This window comes from Sturnira hondurensis, unplaced genomic scaffold (assembly GCF_014824575.4).
Source record: "Sturnira hondurensis isolate 20B ecotype Veracruz unplaced genomic scaffold, ASM1482457v3 Scaffold0016617, whole genome shotgun sequence".
Classification (NCBI taxonomy): Eukaryota; Metazoa; Chordata; class Mammalia; order Chiroptera; family Phyllostomidae; genus Sturnira; species Sturnira hondurensis.
In genome coordinates, this window is record NW_028089248.1 from 7,038,655 (window position 1) to 7,056,767 (window position 18,113).

At 56.8% G+C, this 18,113-nt stretch overlaps 1 protein-coding gene across 4 annotated transcripts; it reads left to right on the top strand.

Annotated features, from left to right (window-relative positions):
- Positions 1-1,955: 1,955 nt before the first annotated feature.
- Positions 1,956-16,055, top strand: DEF8 (differentially expressed in FDCP 8 homolog). Of its 4 annotated transcripts, none has more exons than XM_037066461.1 (12): positions 1,956-2,042; positions 6,429-6,562; positions 6,956-7,053; positions 8,252-8,401; positions 9,253-9,394; positions 10,578-10,742; positions 11,240-11,367; positions 11,494-11,607; positions 12,347-12,427; positions 13,071-13,211; positions 13,337-13,446; positions 14,201-16,055. In XM_037066461.1, the coding sequence occupies exons 2-12, from the start codon at positions 6,439-6,441 to the stop codon at positions 14,301-14,303; spliced, it is 1,356 nt and encodes a 451-aa protein (XP_036922356.1). In that variant the 5' UTR covers positions 1,956-2,042; positions 6,429-6,438; the 3' UTR covers positions 14,304-16,055. The 4 variants fall into 4 exon arrangements, with proteins under 4 accessions (XP_036922356.1, XP_036922357.1, XP_036922353.1 ...); XM_037066462.1 differs by lacking the exons at positions 1,956-2,042; positions 14,201-16,055 and adding exons at positions 5,767-5,901; positions 12,787-12,832 and having other exon boundaries at positions 13,337-13,429; XM_037066458.1 differs by lacking the exon at positions 1,956-2,042 and adding an exon at positions 5,772-5,901.
- The last annotated feature ends 2,058 nt before the right edge of the window (positions 16,056-18,113 follow it).

Consider the following 18,113-nt stretch of genomic DNA (forward strand, 5'->3'; position numbering starts at 1 on the left):
AGTCGGCCCTGGCCGGTGTGGCTCGGTTGGTTGGAGCAGCGTCCGCAAGGCGAAAGATGGCGGGTTTGATTCCTGGTCAGGGCACGTGCCTAGGTTCCAGGTTCAGTCCCTTTCGGAGTGAGAGCAAGAGGCAACCAATTGATGTTTCTCTCCCTCTCTCTCATGCTTCTCCTCTCTCTAAAATAAATGAATGAATGAATGAATAAAAATTAAAAAAAAAACAGTCAACATAATGTTGGGAACAAGAAAAATAGTCTCAGCTCCAAGGAGCCTGCGTCCCTAGCAAACATCCTGTAAGTTGATTGCCATCTGTTTAGTTTCAAAATTTTCCTCTCAGTTGAGTTAGACCCCACCCTATTCCTGAGCGTGGGCTCTGTAAGCCAATAGCTAACCGCCACATCTGCTTCTGTGCAACGCTTGCTTGCTTGCCTCTATATAAGGACTTAGCTGTAAGCGCTGTGTGTGACTCTCGTTTGCAGCCCTTGCGGGCACTGTGTCTTTGGACACTTTGAGAGTTCACCCCTGCACAGGTTAAATTTGGCCAATAAAGTAACATCTTTGGAACCCTGAAAGTCTCCGACATTTGTTCTCGCGGTTGGTGAATGCAACACATAACGGGATATAAAAATAAGAGGACATCCACTTCTAGAAAATTCTAGAAGATGCAGCATGGTGACAGAAAGCTGATCAGTGGTTGCCTGGGACTAGAGGTGGGAACAGGGACAAAGGGTCTCAGAAGGTCACGAGGAAGCGTGTGAGGATGGGGGCCAGGTTTGCTGTCTTAATTATGGTCATAGTTTCTCAGGTGTATACATACATCAGAGCTTTCCACCTGGACCCTGGAACTTGGACGGTTTGTTGTATGTCCACAGTACTTCAACGAACTTAAAAAAGAAACTTTCAATGGCTCCAATCTCAGCCCAAATCAAAGCCATCTGTCCACAAACCCACCCCGGCCCTCTCACTTCCCCTCTGCTGAACTGCGGCCTCACTGACGTGATTTCTGTTTCACAGGCACAGTGGGCTCTGTCTGGTTCCTCGGGGCCTTTGCACGTGCAGTTTCCCTTCTGGACCCTTTCCCCCGGCTTTTCTGTGATTCTTACCTTCTCCCCCTTGGGTCTCGGCTCAGCAGGGCGTCCTCCTCCCCTGACCTTGTCCCTTACCTCGTCTCCCTGTTCCTTCTCAGTGCTCGCTATGTCTCTCAGCACTGGGCACCTCCGCTCACTGAGTGCTGGGGCTTCCTCCGCCTTCTCAGCGCTGCCTCACCACACCGCGGCCAAGGCCTGGGTGAGCCCCCACATCTGGTGCTCACGCAGGTCTGTGCAATGGGCCGCCTGCCAGGTGGGGGCTTCTTCCCCTCAGGGCGACCTTGCTCCTCTCCTTGGTCCCCCCACTGCGCTGGGCTCTGAAGCAGGGAGGAAAGCAAACAAAACTCGCCTGCACCCCTTAGTTTCTGGTGGTGGTGCTGCTGGAGGTGAGGGGTGGAGAGATACCTCGAGCGGAAGTACATAAGGAAGCGAGGAGGGTACAGAAGCCAGGCAGCAGGGGTGGGGAAATGGGTCAGGTCTGCACACACTGGCCTCTCTTCCACCCCGCCACCCCCACGACGTTCTCCACCGAGCAGCTTCCCAACCTCACTGAGCCCCAGTCTCCTCGGTAAACGGGGTTGATGGGCCGTTGTGAACACCGCGCAGAGTAGGCAGGGGACCCTGAGGACGCAGAGGCGGCTGCTTCCCGGTGACTCCTTCTTCCTCCCCGCCTCCCCAACCACTGGGGTCTGGAGTCTCTTTAAACCCGGCCTTTTGTAATGACGGAAAATCTAGGAAATTCAGCACCCCCAGCTTGTCCATACCACCTTGAACAGGTGAGATCAAGCGTTACCCCGTTCCCAGAGCGGGACGTGGCGGGGAAGGGCGCGCAGACTTCGGGACCCGCGTGCCATGAGCCTCCCGGCCGCAGGCGGCAGCAGCGGGCGGCGGGCCGGATACCATGTAGCCAGGGCGGCAGGCGGGATACAATGTAGCCAGGGCGGCGGCGGTCAGGTGAGCTGCGGAGGGGGAGCCTAGGCGGGTCCGTGAGGGCAGGGGGTGCCCGGGGTGGAGGAAACCGGGGCTCCTGGCCCTTGGGTGCACACAGCTTTCCGCGCCCCGGAGCTCGGGCAGCCCCCTTTCCCGACGCGGTCACCGAGGACTCAAGGGGTCAGGGATCTGCCCAAGGCCCCGCCCGCGCCCGGGAAGGTTCAGACCTGTGGGGTCGGGATGCCCACTTACAGTCCTCACCGGGGCACAGGGGGTGTATGTGGTCTCAGCTGTAACCCCACCCAGATGGGGCAGGGTTTAGCAACTACAGGCGGGGAAGAGGTCCCCCAAGTGACATTGTCACCGCTTCTTGCTGTCAACCCTTGTTTTCTGTGGGGTTCGTGAGTCCCTTGGGGACCTTCACAGCTGTGCCTGCCTTCGAGGATGCTGGGCCGCTCTGAGTCTCAGTTTCCTCACCTATGAAATGGGTGGGGTGGTGGAACAGACCTCCCCTCTGCCAGCAGGATAGTCCCCAGAGAGGGTCCCCAGAGTGTCTGCCTGTTGCTCTTGTGGGTGAAGGTGGGGGAGGGGCCGTTTGGGAGTGGCTGGGTCCCTTAGGCCAGCGGTGTCCACCCTGCCAGGCTTTAGTGACAAACAATTCGTTAAGGGACAGTAACCCAGTTCCTGGTCCTGGCAGGGTCCTGGCAGGCCTCCTCCAGGGTATGAACAGACAGTATGTGTGGTCTTCCCGCTCCAGGGAGAATTCTAGGGACCTCTGGTGGTGGCTGTGGTGATAACAGGACCCCTTGGTGTCCCAGCCTCAGGCAGGACATGTTGGGGTCATGGTGAGGGCATCTGAGCTCAGCGCAACGTCCCTCAGCCACACACCTCCAGCCCTGCCCCTAAGCTCTGGACTTCATTCACCTGGGTTTCCTTCCACTGCTAAGTCAAGGAGCCCCCTCCCCATGAGGGGGTAGCCTCTGGACGAGGGTGGAGGGTGGGATAGCTGATTTTCTTGATTCTTTTCAGTCTCTGCCTTCCTGACTATTCTGTGAGGCCAAGCCTGGATTTTGGGTGCCGAGCTCTCTGGGATGAAGCTGATGGGGTGGCGGGGGTGCTTGCATCTCCCTGGCCCCTTTTGTGAGAACTTCATCTGTCAGCCCTCCACAGCCCCAAGGGAAGGCTGTGACTTCAGCCCCTGACTTAGCAGGAGAGAAACTGAGGCTGAGAGGGTCCAGATAGCCCCACTCATTTGTTTGTGCAGCGCCGGGGGCTGCACTGCCCACAGGAGGGGGACGAGACAGGCTTGTTCCACAGGAGCCCATAGCAGGACAGGAGCTGCTGGGAAGGGCTGAGGTGCCCCTGCTCCACCTCCTCTGGCTGTATTTCAAAACGCCGCAAGGTTTCCGGGAGGAGGCGCGGGGGGTGGGCTGGTCATCATATGACGAGAGTGACCGTGTGCTCAGCAGCAGCTCTGGGCCGAGGGCTGCACTGCCGCAAACAAGCACGCAGCCCTTTCATGTGCCCCAGGGCCTTGTTTATGGACGAGAAAATGGGGTCACCCCGGGAGAGGCAGAGTTTAAATCGGGCCTGTCTGATTCACAACAGTGAGAGTAGCAATGATAATCATAAGTTCTACCGAGAATTTATTGAATACTTCCTAGGTGCTGACCGGAGTGTTCAGAACTTTGTATTAACATTAACTAATGTAATGTTTTAAAAAATATTGTATTTCTTTATTTTGAGGGAGGGAGTAAGAGAGGGAGAGAAACACCAATGTCTAAGAGATACATCCATTGGTTGTGGGATACATCTATCTTACATGCCCCCAACTGGGAACCTGGCCTGCAACCCAGGCATGTGCCCTGACTGGGAATTGAACCGGTGATTCCTTGGTTCACAGCCTGGTGCTCAATCCACTGAGCCACACCAGCCTGGGCGACTTTAGTTTTAACAGTCACACTGTACAGTTGGTACTATTATTATCCCCATTTAAAACATGAGAAGTCGAAATCCAAGAAAAGCTTAGGCATTTGCCTAAGACCATATTAGAAAGGGCTAATCTGACTTATTGCCATAAATTGGGCTGGGCTTATCAACTAGGATGTTTTGGCTGCAAGAGCCAGAAATCATCCCCCCAATAACAGCAGTTTAAACAGAAGTTTATTTTTTTCTCATTTAAATGGAGCCCAGGGGTGAGCAAGGTGGGGCTTCTCTCTTTTACCCCAAGGGGTCTGCTCCAGCTCCATCCTTGCATCTGCATCCCAGGCAGCAAGAGGACAGAAGGAATGCAGAGGGGAAGTTCCTCGTTTTAAGAACAATTCCCAGCCCTGGCTGGTGTAGCTCCGTGGATTGAGCGCAGGCCTGCAAACCAAAGAACCGCGGTTCGATTCCCAGTCAGGGCACATGCCTGGGTTGCAGGCCAGTTCCCGGCAGGGGACTCACGAGAGGCAACCATACATTGATGTTTCTCTCCCTCTCCCCTGCCCCTCTAAAGAATAAACAAATGAAATCTATAAAAAAGAAAAAAGCACTTAAAAAAAAGAACAGTTTCCAGACATGTCAGGAGACCTTTCAGTTTACATCCATTGGTCAGGGTGTAGTACGTGACCACATCTGGCTGCTGGGAAATCGTGTGAGAAGGAGAAAACCAGGGTTCTCCTCTGTCGAAACAGAACCAGACCTGGACAGTTACTAAAGCAGATTTGTTCAGGATTGTTGCTGTATGGGTAAGAAGCCTTTGTGTGGAACCGTGCTTGACTCCAAGTATGTCATGGGCCACCTGGATTAATGCCCAAGGGGCAGGACGGGGTCAGTGGGTGAAAAAACACTAAGAAATGTCACAAGTTGGGGGGATTCTGCTGAAGGTGTGGCAGCATGATCAGACACCTAGGGTATCTGAGGGAGAACGAGGAACCCCATCAGATAGGGGGTGACTAGAGGTCAGGGTGGGGCACTCCTGCTGGGCTGGCTCAGCAGTATGTTTGCTGAAACTGGGTTTCATAAGGAAGGGCACAGAGGGCCTAGGAGAAGGTTCATGGGCCTGATTAAAGTCCGACCAAGCAAAGACTTTGTCAGCACTCAGGAGGAGGGTTAGTGAGGACCAGGGCAGCTGGGGACAGGGGTCACTGGGCATCAGGGCCTGACATCCTATCCTGTGTGAGGTGCCCATGGCACCTATGTCCTCCCATCCTGGCCTGGGGGCAGCCAGTCTGTGGGTTCCTGGTTCTGCCTGATGGGACCTGCCAGCTCCCAGCCCCACCCACAGATGTCAGACAGGGAGAACAGGTCCTGAAGGTGGTATGGGGGTTCCTAGCCAGTGCAGGACAGCCGGCAGTGAGCTGGGGTATGGGGGACCGTCCGTAGGGTGTTCCTGCTGGTCTCTGCTCTTTCTAGGCAGTGGGGTGGGGGGTGGGGGCAGATAAGAGCCAGGAGGTTGCCTTTTATAATTATGAATTATTTCAGACTCTAAGTGGATGTAGAGAAAACATAACCCGCACCCAGAAACTTACTACCAAGCTTTAAAAAATCTCTTCTGCTGCCTGCAGACTCATTTCAGCCTGGAGGCTAAGGAATGTGGTCCAGCCGGTTAGGTGGGAGGGCCTGGGGTGGGAACTGCCCCCAGCCAGAGCCCCTGCCTCTCACGTCAGCAGCCCTGCGTGTTCCAGTTTGCTGGGCTCTGGGGAGGGGGCCATGCTGGGCAGTGAGGTGGGCACTTCCTGCCTGGGGCCCAGGGGTGGGAGGCCACGCCCTGACTCAGGCTACAGGTCCAGTCCATGGGAACCAGGCCAGTGAGCTGCTGGTCGGCACGGGGAGTCCATGAGGCCCTGGGAAGGGCCTGGGTCCTGCATCGGCTCTGGAGTGCCCAGCACTGTCCTCTCTGGTGATCATCACAGACTGTTGTCGGGCTCAGGGCTGTGAGTCTGGGGTGCTCTGACCGGAAAGGAGTATTGTGGTGTGGGGGCCAGGACTGAGGAACTGAGTTCTGGTAGCTGTGTGTCGAGGGGGCAGCCGAGCCTTCTCAGCAGACGGTGTCGGGTGGACAGTGAGGGGTGGACAGCGAGGGCAGGGCTGGACCAGAGCCACGTAGGAACCCAGGACTGTGCGGGGAAAGTGTCTGCCGGCGGCCCCCTCCGAAGCTCAGGTCCTCCTCCTGCCCCTTCCCGTCTCATCTGTACATGTGTTAGATGTCATCAGTCTTCCCCAGAGGACGCCACCCAGAGGGCCTGGGTGAGTGGCTGCCTGCTTTGGGGAGAGGCTGAGGATAGAGGCCGTGGTGTGGGGGCCTCCGCTCAGACGCCCCTGAGGAGGCCAGGCATGCCCCCTGAGAGCCCCTGAAACAGCGGGAACAGGACACAGTGAGCTGGGAGCTGGCCACTCACGGCTGCCCCTGCCTCGTCTGGCCTGCAGGTGGGATGCTATGGAATATGATGAGAAGCTGGCCCGGTTCCGGCAGGCCCACCTCAACCCCTTCAACAAGCAGCTTGGGCCAAGGCAGCATGAGCAGCGGGCCACTGAGGAGGCCCCAGACATTGCTTCTGAAGGTGGGTGCTGAGCCGTCTCCCTTCCCCAGTGGCTGCACTGTCCTCAGTCTGCTGCAGGCTTTGCTGGGTCACTGGGAGGTGCTGGGGCCGGGGGCCGTGTGGGCAGCGTGACCCCTCATACTGGCACCCAACCCCCTTCCCAGTTTCTGTGGTGGGGGGTGCTGGCTTTGCCCCAGAGCCGGGTACCATGCTGGCCGCTTCCTCTCCCTGCACATTCCCTTACAATGGCAAATGCGCAGGCAGGGCCAGGCTCCCCTCAGCACCCGCTGTGGGCTCCCCGAATCCCCAGGGGCCCTTCTGACCCCCCCCAGCCGCCTGGCCTGTCCCTGGGGAAAAGGTGGACTGACTTTTTTCTCTCTGTTGCCCTTCACACCTGCACCGCACTCGCTCCAGAGAGCCTGCCTGAACCGCCCCCTGGGGAGCTGGAGTTCCGGTGTACTGAGCGTGTGATGGACCTTGGTCTGGCTGAAGACCACTTCTCCCGCCCTGTGGTAAGGTTCAGGGCCCCCAAGGTGTAGGAGCCAGACGTTCCCTAGTCACCCCACCCTCGGGCAGAGGGGCTATGTCCATCTTGGCCAGGGCTCCTCAATGTGAGGCCCACCGGACACCAGACACCCCTTGCCAAGCCAGTCTGAGGGCCAGTGGGGCTGGCTGGGCCTGGGTGTGGGAGTTGGGTCTGCTCTTCCCAGGTAGGGCCGTTCCTGCCCCCGCGCTCCATGTTCCTGTGAAGCAAAAAGACCTCATCTGGGGTGCTGTGGACACACTGCTGGGTGAGGGTTAGGGAGGGAGAGAGGGAGGCCTACTGCCCACCATCTACCCACACTCAGCAAGGCAGGGCCACTGTTTGGTCTGTTCTACATTTTGTTGCGTGAAAACTTCATTTAAAATTAAAAAAAAAATAAAAGGGCTCTAATGATTTTTAAACAAAAAGTTTGACAGTATTTTAGTTTTATACAAATGGTCTCCAACTTTTGAGAGAAGCATTATAGTAACATTCAAATGTAACACCAATCAAAAAAGATTCACCTCAAAGCCCCAGGTTCTAAGGAAGTTTCCATGTGCTATGTAGCTTTAAGCTTTGCCGGTGCCGACCCATGTTTCATTCACGTGCCTTGTATCTTCACGATGACATTTTCCAGGCCCCCCTGCGAGCCCCACAAAGGCGGGGCTTTGCCTCTCCTCTGCCCGGCTCCTGGGCAGCCTCAGCGCTCACACCCTGAGCCGGCTCCCTTCCCCAGTGGCCGCACTGTCCTGGGTCTGCTGCAGGCTTTGCTGGGTCACTGGGAGGTGCTGGGGCCGGGGCTGTGTGGGTGCCTGGGTGTCTCTGGGCGATGAAGCTGGAGGCCACTTCCTCTCCTTGATGATAAGCAAGTGTCACTTCCCCAGCTGTAGCAAAGTAGCGTGGCCAGGAAAGCAACTGGATTGCTAAAAGAAGGAAGTTGTGCTTTGAAAAATACCCTGAATCAGGTCTTCGGAGACCTGTGGGTAGATGGTCCAGCTTGGGGGCGGGTGGTGTGGGTGCTTCCTACCTGGGCTGCTAACTTCCCCGGGCCTTGAGTAAGTTCTTGACCCCTTCTGGGCAAGGGGAGGCCGGAGGTCTGCTCTGGGCCTAGCAGTCCACTAGGACGGGCATGGCCTGGTCCCAAGGGGCATGGGGTGGGCATCTGACTCCTGTGCCCCGCCCCCCAGGGCCTGTTCCTGGCCTCCGACGTCCAGCAGCTGCAGCAGGCCATCGAGGAGTGCAAGCAGCTGATCCTGGAGCTGCCCGAGCACTCGGAGAGGCAGAAGGACGCCGTCGTGAGGCTCATCCACCTTCGGCTGAAGCTCCAGGAGCTGAAGGTGAGTGCAGACTCAGCCCACCAGGGAGGCAGCCAGAGCCGAGCCAGAGTGTGGAAGCCTGGAGGCCTGCGGTGGCCCCTGGCTCCCTCCCAGGGGCTGAGGCAGGGGCTGCCCAGAAAGGCAGGGAGCGAGCTGGGCTTCTCTATCAGCCTGACCTTACTTGGCCGGTCCTGGGTCAGGTGTCCACCCGCTGTAGCAAGTGAGTGAGGTAATTCGTACCTTGAACCACGTGACTCTGATTGGGGGGTGGGAGCTCCTGAGGGGGACACAGCGGGGGTCGTGGGTCCCAGCAGCCAAAGCCACATGTGTCTGTAATGTCCCGGAGTCTGCGCATCTGTCTCAGCCACCACCATGCCCCTGTGCTGGCCCCCGAGTCCCTGGGAGTTTAGACTCGCCAGGATGTAGGCAAGGCCGTGGCCACCAAGGCTCCAAGATACTGTGGTTTAAAGGAATGAGCTGTGTCACTCACTTAGAAATGCCATGGGTGGTCCGGGGCCCACATAGTGATGGGGACCCCGGGGCCTCCTTTTCTGACTGGCTCTGACAGTTCCTGGTGGGGGGGGTTCCAAGGTGGCCCGAGTCCCCACCTACGTTTGCACTCAGCCAGCAGAAAACAAGGGACAAAGATCATGTCCCCCGGCTCACAAGCCCTTGGCTGCAGCACCTAGGTGCAAGGGGCACCGGACAGGTGATCCAGGCCTGGCTGACCACTGGGTGTTCCATTGCTAAAGAGCAAAGGCTCTTGACATTGGAAGAGACTCCCCATCTGTCACAAATGAGGCCTGGGAGAAGTAAGTCGAGGGGCTTGTATGAGGGGAGAGGAGCTTCAGTGGCCCCTGGGCCCTCTTCAGGACCCCAATGACGACGAACCCAATATCCGAGTCCTCCTGGAGCATCGCTTCTACAAGGAGAAGAGCAAGAGCGTGAAGCAGACATGTGACAAATGCAACGCCATCATCTGGGGGCTCATTCAGACCTGGTACACCTGTACAGGTGGGCCCAGACCCAGACCGGCCCCTGTGGGTGGGCAGGCGGGTGCCCGGCACAGGGCAGGGTCCTCATGGGTCTGCTGCGTGTCTGGGCTGTGGGTTAGGGGCATTACTGACTGTGGGGCATTCACTGAGCCCTGGGTGTGTGCAAGGGGTGAAAGACCCAACTTGCGCCTTCTTAAATTAAATAAGTTAAAATAAATATTTAGTTTCTAAGTTGCAGTATCCATGTTACAGGTGCTCAGTAGCCACAGGAGGCAGTGCAGAGAGAATGCTTCCTCCACGGGATGAGAAATAACCAGTGAAGGACGTGGTGTGTTAGATGACATAGCACAGTGATGAAAAATGGGGGAGGGAACTGCACCTGTCAGGCAGTCGGGTGGGTGTGACTTTAGGGGAATGAAAAGGCATCGAGTGACATTTAGGGAAAAACTTGGAGGTCAGGGAGCAAGCCAGGTGTGAGTCTGGGGAAGAAGGTTCCTGTGAGGAGGTGACAAAGGCCCTGTGGTCGCCGTGAGTGGTGTCCTCGATGAGGAGCAGAGAGCAGGTGGCTGGACCATTGTGTCTGAGAGGCAGTGTGGCCGATGTGGGCTCAGAGGTTGCTGGGGCCTTTCTAGGAGTGAGCTGGCGGCCTTGGCAGGCGCTGCACACACTCGGGTTGGAACAGGGTCAGTCTGTCTGCTGAGTTGAGCATGGAAGGAAGGAGGGGCTCCAGGAGGGTGGTGGGAGAGGGGCAGGCACTCTGACCAGGGTGGGCCTTGGGAGTGACCTGTGCCCTCTTGCGGAAGAACAAGCAGAAGGACTTCTGCAAGAACAAGGCAAGGAGTGGGGATGCCTTCAGGGTTTTCCGCCTCAGGAGGTGGAACGATGGCTGGCTGAGCTCCGAGATGGGAACCCTGTCTGGGCCGGGCACGGGAGGGAAGAGCTGAAGCTCCACTCTGACCCCATGGGTTGGACAGCCTTTATGCGTCCAGGTGGGGATGTCAGGTGGGCCCCTGGGGTTTTGAATCTGGAGTTCCAGGGCCGAGTCTGCTCATGACTTCGGGGCAAGGCTCATGATAGGGACCAAGCGACCTTTGGTCTGGAAATTGGAGGAGCCCCTCTGGGGGTCCTGGCAGCTGAAAGTCAGCCTGGGCTACCGCCCCCGCTTCTAAGAGTCGCACTGTCGGCGCCCCACACCGCCCCAGGATGTTACTACCGCTGCCACAGCAAGTGCTTGAACCTCATCTCCAAGCCCTGCGTCCGCTCCAAGGTCAGCCACCAAGCCGAGTACGAGCTGAACATCTGCCCGGAGGCCGGGCTGGACAGCCAGGATTACCGCTGCGCCGAGTGCCGCGCGCCCATCTCTCTGCGTGAGTGCGGGCTGAGGGCGGCGTGAGGACACTGGGTAAGTCAGGCAGCCAAGACCAGCGTGGCTCCTGCAGACACGTCTCCTTTTCCTGGGGGAGTGATGAGAGGCTTTTTAGCCAGCAGCCTGGGGTCTGGCCCAGGTCCCAGAGGGGCACCTTTGTGCCTCCCTGTTGGTACCGACAGTGCACCCAGACAGGGACTCGGAGAAACCCAAGGTAGTCAAGCACTGCTGTGCGTCAGGCCCTAGAGATTTAGGATGTGAATTAATGGGGTCCCCTCGGCAGTCCTGGAATTGTTCCATCTTACTGGTGAGAAAACCAGGCAGTGAGGCGCCCTGACCCGGTCAGGTTTGCAGGGTGGACCCCATGGGCTCTTTCTCTAGTGTGCCGTGGGCCCAGCTGGGCGACGGGACAGCACCATGGGGCGCAGAAGACGCCTGCATGTGTGGCTGGGACCCTCAGAGTGGCCCTGACTTTGTAACGACCTGCCGGGTCCGCAGGAGGCGTGCCCAGCGAGGCCCGGCAGTGTGACTACACGGGCCAATACTACTGCAGCCACTGCCACTGGAACGACCTGGCCATCATCCCTGCGCGCGTGGTGCACAATTGGGACTTCGAACCACGCAAGGTGAGGTCAGGGCCGGGAATGTGGGCTGGAGGCGTGGCCATGCGGAGGAGAGGGTTTGGGGGCGTGGCCAGGAGCAGGGAAGGGGTGGTGTAGAGCTGGAGGGAATGCTCCTTCCCCCGCTCCCAGGTGTCCCGCTGTAGCATGCGCTACCTGGCGCTGATGATGTCACGGCCGGTGCTCAGGCTCCGAGAGATCAACCCTCTGCTGTTCAACTACGTGGAGGAGCTGGTGGAGATTCGGGTGAGGCGCGGACTGGGTGCGTGGGTGCAAGGACCTTGCTCCTCGCGAAGGGAGGGGCGAGCGGGGCGTGCGTCGTGGGAACTGAGGGGAGACCCACCTGCTCAGATTACGGCCCCTCGCTGACCTATGGACTGAAAGCGCCAGAGCAACGTCCGGCCTCAATATGATGCTGGGTCAGAGGAAATCTGAAAAATTCTAGTAGCTACATTAAAAAACTTAAAAGAAGCAGGTAAAGTTATTTTGAATAATATATCTTATTTAACCCAATATACCCAGGAGATTATTTCAACGTAATCTGTAGACATCATTGAGACATTTTCATACTCTGCCTTTGAATTCCTGGGTGTATTCTGCACGCACTGCACCTCAGTCAGCCCAGCCAGCCCACGCGTGGCTGGGGGGGTGGCGGTGGTGAGCAGTTTCCCATGAGGTGGTCAGGAGGAATTGAATTCTATTTGAAGGGCAGGCTACAAGGCAGAGCCTGTGTGTTTGCCAAGGTCCCTAGGGCTCTGTGTCATTCTCAGACATGGGGCGGTAGAGCCTCAGGGTTCTGCCTGGCCTGGAAGCTGTGTTTTGAACTTGAGATTGGCTGGAACCCTCAGACATGGGCCCTTCCTGCTGGTGTGAAGGTTCTGACTCAGAGTGTAAGAGGAGCTGACCCTCTCCAGAGGCCACACTGAAGTGCCACGGGGCAGCCCTGCCCGGGCCCAGCAGGCCTACCTGCCTGTCTTGTCTGCAGAAGCTGCGCCAGGACATCTTGCTCATGAAGCCGTACTTCATCACCTGCAAGGAGGCCATGGAAGCGCGTCTGCTCCTGCAGGTCAGCCTGCCCACGCAGGGTCAGGGCAGGGGCAGCGGGACGCGGCCAGACAGCCTAGGGCACGTCACACTGTGCCTTTAGCTGGGAGTCTTCTGCATCGTCCCAGGCATCTCCAGGTCTATGTTCACAAACAGGCCTTCTGCCTAAAAAGTGTTCTCTGGTTACCTCCTGAGAGGGCACCGAGAGAGGCGGGCATCATCCCTGCAGCCTCTCTGAGACTCTGCATGGCAAGGACCAGGCACAGGCTTACCCTATGTATTCCTGCAGCCTGTGCTTGCTGAGTGCCCGCTGGGGCAGTAAACATACTGTGTGGCCTCTGGGAGGCAGCAAACCAAACAAGGCCCTTGCCCTCATCTCAGGGCTGCCCTTCGGGTGGGGAAGGCAAGAAAGACCAGCTGTTCACAGGTGGGTGAGCTCTGTGGACGGAATGAGGCAGAGAAGGGGATGGGAATGTTGGGGGCAGGTCTGGGAGGAAGAGCCATGTGCCAGGCAGAGGTGGGTTGTACCTGGGGCCTGTGTGGCTGGAGGGGCTGAGCCTATTTGCTCCACAAGCACCCGGGGCCTGGATGGTGGGTAGGCAGGGATAGGGGGGCCACGGAAAGGGCCCTCCCTGGGCTTGGAGTTACCGCTGCTGGACCCACAGCTCCAGGATCGGCAGCACTTCGTGGAGAACGACGAGATGTACTCGGTTCAGGACCTGCTGGATGCTCACACGGGCCGCCTGGGCTGCTCGCTCACTGAGACCCACACGCTCTTCGCCAAGCACATTAAGCTGGACTGCGAGGTGGGTGCCCCTCGTGAACCTGGTGTCTCTCCTCGCCCAGCTCCTGGGGTGGGGTGGGCGAAGTGTTGGGGCCACGTGCTCTGGGAAGCAGTGCTGACGGCCTCCACCCGCACCCCCACCCCCAGCGGTGCCAAGCCAAGGGCTTCGTGTGTGAGCTCTGCAGAGAGGGCGACGTGCTGTTCCCCTTCGACAGCCACACATCCGTGTGCCGAGACTGCTCCGCTGTCTTCCACAGGTGGGTGTGGCCCCGACCCCACCCTGAGGCCACAAGGTCAGGGACAGGAAGGGAGACCTTGAGGGCTTGGTCTTCGCTGCCTCGTGTTCAAAGCCCTTCACATTGACCCTGAGATATGAAGTGAGGCCTGATGTGACTGAACTCCATGTCTCACCTGTGAGGCTGGGGAGGCCATGGTGTGAGCCCTGCGTCCCACCTGCTTCCCTCGTCCCCAGGTCTGGGGTTGGCCCCTCAGGGCTGGCACAGGCCAGAGTTCCCTAAACCTTCTAGTTACTGGCACTAACAGTGTCCAAGTGATTTTTTTCAGACTTCTCCAGGCTAAAAAAACCCCTAACATTTTGTTTATGAACATTGAATAACTTAAACTTTTATGAAGACTGCCTGAATGTTTGGAAAAATAATACATATAAATTGGAAGAAAAATATTTCAGCCTTTTAATATGCATGATTACTAATAACATGCGTCCACCTGCTGGGCCCTGCACAGCGCCTCACAGTGGCCTCAGATGGGATAGCAACCCCATTTCTGCCATACTGGTTTTGCCGGCTGCTTGCTGTTGGTCACAGCAGCAGCTGACGTCATAGCTGCACAGAGCTGGGACTGCTGTTGCAGAAGGGACTAGTGTTGAAACTGTGAACTTCCTGGAGCTAGCCGTTTGCATGCTGTGTGACAGATGTTATCCACTGCTGCGCCGTGTGCGAGCCCTGCCCCATCCCTGGGGTCTGACCCCACCTCCCTGTCCGCACCCCCCAGGGACTGCTACTACGACAACTCCACCACCTGCCCCAAGTGTGCCCGGCTCACCCTGAGGAAGCAGTCTCTCTTCCAGGAGCCCGGTCCAGACGTGGATGCCTAGAGCCATTGGGCACCCTCCTGGGCCTGTCTGGAGCCCACCTTCCTGGTCATTGCCAATGCCAAGGTGTTTCCTGTGCTCTGGAGACCCCTGGAGTGCAGCCCCTGGACCTCTCCCCCATGCTGGGCCTGAGGGGCATAAGCACCACAGGGACCATCATGCCTGGGAACTTGCTGGGACTTGGGACTGTGCCTGGCTGTCTCCTGGGTGTGTTGCTGCGGAGAGGGCTGGAGTGTGCCCCCACCCCTGCAGGGCCCCACAGGCAGGGGAGTGGACAGTTTCTCTTCTTGCCTGTGGTGAAGAGGACCCCATGCCCTTGAAGCTTAGGCAGCAGGGTAGCAGCCACCTTGCCAACCCCGGCTGGCCTCAGGGGATTGGTTGACAAGACCTGAGGATGGTGGCTGCACACACCCAGCCTGGGCCTCAGGTTCATGAGCAGTGGATGGTTTGGGATCTACCTGGAGGCTCCCATCCCCCCAGCCCCTTGTCCCTTTGGGATCTTCTGGCTGTTCCTGGCTGGGGCTCCTCACAGCTGTCCCCCAAGGACCCTGTCTCCACGGTACTCTCCAGTAGGTGAGATGTTGCCTGGAGACTGGGAATTGAGGGACAGGGCCAGTCCAGGACCTTTCTGTACCACATAGAGGGAAGGGGGCCATGGGGCTCTCTTCTGGTCGAGGGTCTACAGCTCCTGACTTGGCCTCGTCCAGCTCACCCTGCTGCTCTGAGCGGGCGGCTGGGAGTCCTGCCTCTAGGTGTGGAGAGGGGGAGACTCCAGGTTAAGCAAGAGGACTGGTTACAGCAGGCTTGGTGGCATGTCTGGGGACCAGATTTGCCCCACTCCAGTGCCTGTGGAAGAACCTGGACAGGCTGGAGACCACCAGCCAGGGGCCTTTTCTGGGGGTCCTGAGGTCAGGTGCTGGGAATACTTGCTGCAGGGAGCTCCAGGCAGGAAGCCTAGAGCCCCTGAAGGAAGACAGGCGCAAGTAAGGTGTGCTGGTCCCAGCACCTGACCCGCTGCTCTCCAGTGGGGGAGCCACACCAACTCGACATCTGCAGGCTGGTGTGTCCGAGACCCTGCCGCTGAGGGGAAGGCCTGAGGGAAGACGCTTCCCTGGCTTCCTGTGCTCAGCTGCCTCACGCAGGAGGGGCAGGGGACACAGCCACGGAGGTGCCCCACACCTTTGGGAAACCCACAGGAAGAGGTGGTAGCCAGCAGAAGAGGCAGCTCAGCTTGCTGGCTGATGCAAGGGGCACCGAAGACAGTGTCGTGTGGTGGCTTTAGGTGACCCTCTTACTGTCTGCTCTGACCTGCCTCAGTGTGACAGTGAGGAGTAGAGTTGACAGGTTCGCAGCCCACCTCTCCTCTGGGGTTGCAGAGAGGGTAAGGCCAGGTGCCTCTGATCTGCACGTTTTCATGGCCACACATTTTTGTCTTGGGGAAATTAGCCATCCCTGAGTTTCCCATGGTACAGTCACAGTCCAGAGAAAATGTTAGCATGCTGGCATTTGTCCCACCGAGCTGGCTCTCCCCCTCCCCACTTCTAAAGTTCCCTCAATTACCTCCTGCCTCAGCACCTCTTCCCCACCTACACCTTCTGGATGACAGTTTCCAAACAGAATCACAGGTGGTATGAGTCCATGGCAACGTTACTAAACCCACTGAGAAACTGGTTGGCACCGCCCAGAGGAACAGCAAAGGGCACCCAGCTGGGATGAGGTCGCAGCCACTGTCTCATTAAATCTGTGTACTCCAGACTCTGCTGTGTGTGGTGAAATGGGGGATGAGGCAGGGGTGTCAGGCACACGCCTGAGGCGTGCAAATGTCTCTTCTGTGAGGTGGGTGAAGGTGCAGACGACATCTCACGGGTTGTTTGGGTTCTGGGAGGCCGGGAGCCCTGAGCCGGGCACACAGAGAACGCTCAGGAAGCGGAAGCAGTGTCTCACGCCCAGAGTCCTTGTGGCAGAACTGCCGCATTGGCCAGTGTGGCCGTGAGGAAGCCACAGGCCGGGCACCTGCTGTGGTTTGCCAGAGCACCGCAAGGGCCGACACTGAGCCTCAGGCCATGCCGGTTACCCTTGAGCATCAGGAAACCCCAAATCCCCAACACTGATTACATCCAAACCTCTGTACATACACATCTTTCTACAGAGACATGATCCGTGGATTCGACGAGGATCCCAAAGGGGCCATGACACAGAAAACCTTGGGAGTGTCGGCTAGGTGACTGCCTGGTCTGCACGCAGTGGCCGTCAGATAGGCTGTCAGCAACCCTGCCCCAAAGCTTGCGGCTGAGCCTCAGCTATAAATAATTGAAGCTCTACTTTGGATATCAGGAGAGGATGTGATCTTTACCCTCCTTCCCCTTTCAGGTTATGAAATAGGACTTTAACATTTTTATTTTGACACACTTAGACTTACAGAAACATTGCAAAAACATTCCAATGTACCTGTTTCCTGGATGCCCTAAATATTAATAGTTTGCCCCTATCTGCTTTATTCTTCCTCCACAGGTGTCTTTTTCTCTGAATCGTCTCACAGTGGCTTGCAGAGATGATGTCACTTTGCCTCTCGATACTTGTGTGTGTTCTTCCCAAACAAGGGCGTTATGTTACACGGCCCCAGGGCAATTATCAAAAGACAGCTGGAAGCTAACACTGACCCAGCACAAGAAAACTTACAAGCCTCATTTGGGTTTTGCCCCACAGCTGTCAGGTGTCTCGCCTCCTTACATCTGGACGGGTGCGTGGCACCCACTATTTAGAAGAGCACAGGCCACTTTGAGGACTGTCCTTCAGGGTGGGTTTTCTGGTTGGCTCTGGGTCTGCACTTTCGGTGGGAGTTCTGGAGGGAATGCTGCTGTCCTTGGTGTGGCACCTGGCTTGCTCCTGAAGGTGCTGACTTTGCCCCATCTGCTTCTATGACCTTCAACCTGTTCCTGTCATTCTTCAGGTTCTCATTTACTTTCTAGCATAGCAAGACGTTTTGGGTGTATCCTGTCCTTTCCCAGTCCCAGCCCTGAAACCAGCCATTTCTCCAAGGAGCCCTAGTACCTTTCAGTGGAAAATGGTGTTTAGTAAACAAGCGGTGGTCACTGGGTGTGCTCATGGCCACTGGACTGTCACTGCTTCTTGGTTCTTTTAACAGACAGGGCTGGGAAACAGTCCTCCCTATCTATTTCTCTATTTGATGATAAACACTAAAACCCACGAATTCACAGGCAGTCCCATTTCCAAGCACCACAACGTTCACCCCCACACCACCACTTCTAGATTTGTAATTCCTCCAAAGTGCGAAGCCTGGCCCCATTGGCCTTAATGTATTTATTTGCTCAGCCCTAGAATATGCAGAAAGTACTTTCAGGATTACTAGCCTGTGCTTCTGTGAAAAAGTTTACTATCTAGAGCTTAATAATTGTTCAGAGTTCCTTTTTGTCTATACCCTGACGGCATATAATCTAACTATGGCTCAAACATCGCTCAAAATTCACTTGGGTATATCTCCGCCCCTTCACTGTAGGTGTGCGATTAATGTGAAATATGGTTGTTCATGTTTCATTTCATTTCCCTATCATTGTTTATTTTGTGATGCTAACATGGACCCCAAAGTCAGAACTTCATAGAAGGCAAACTGAGGTGTCATCCTCCTGCCTCAGCCCTGGGACGGTTTTCATCCCCTTCCCACAGGTAACGGTTCTGAGTCTCTGGTTTCTCCTCCCATGTTTCTTTTTGCACAAATGAGTAAGATGCATGAACATTTTCTTATTTCCGTTTCTTCTTTCACAAAGGGTAACACCCTATATTGTATTACGTTGC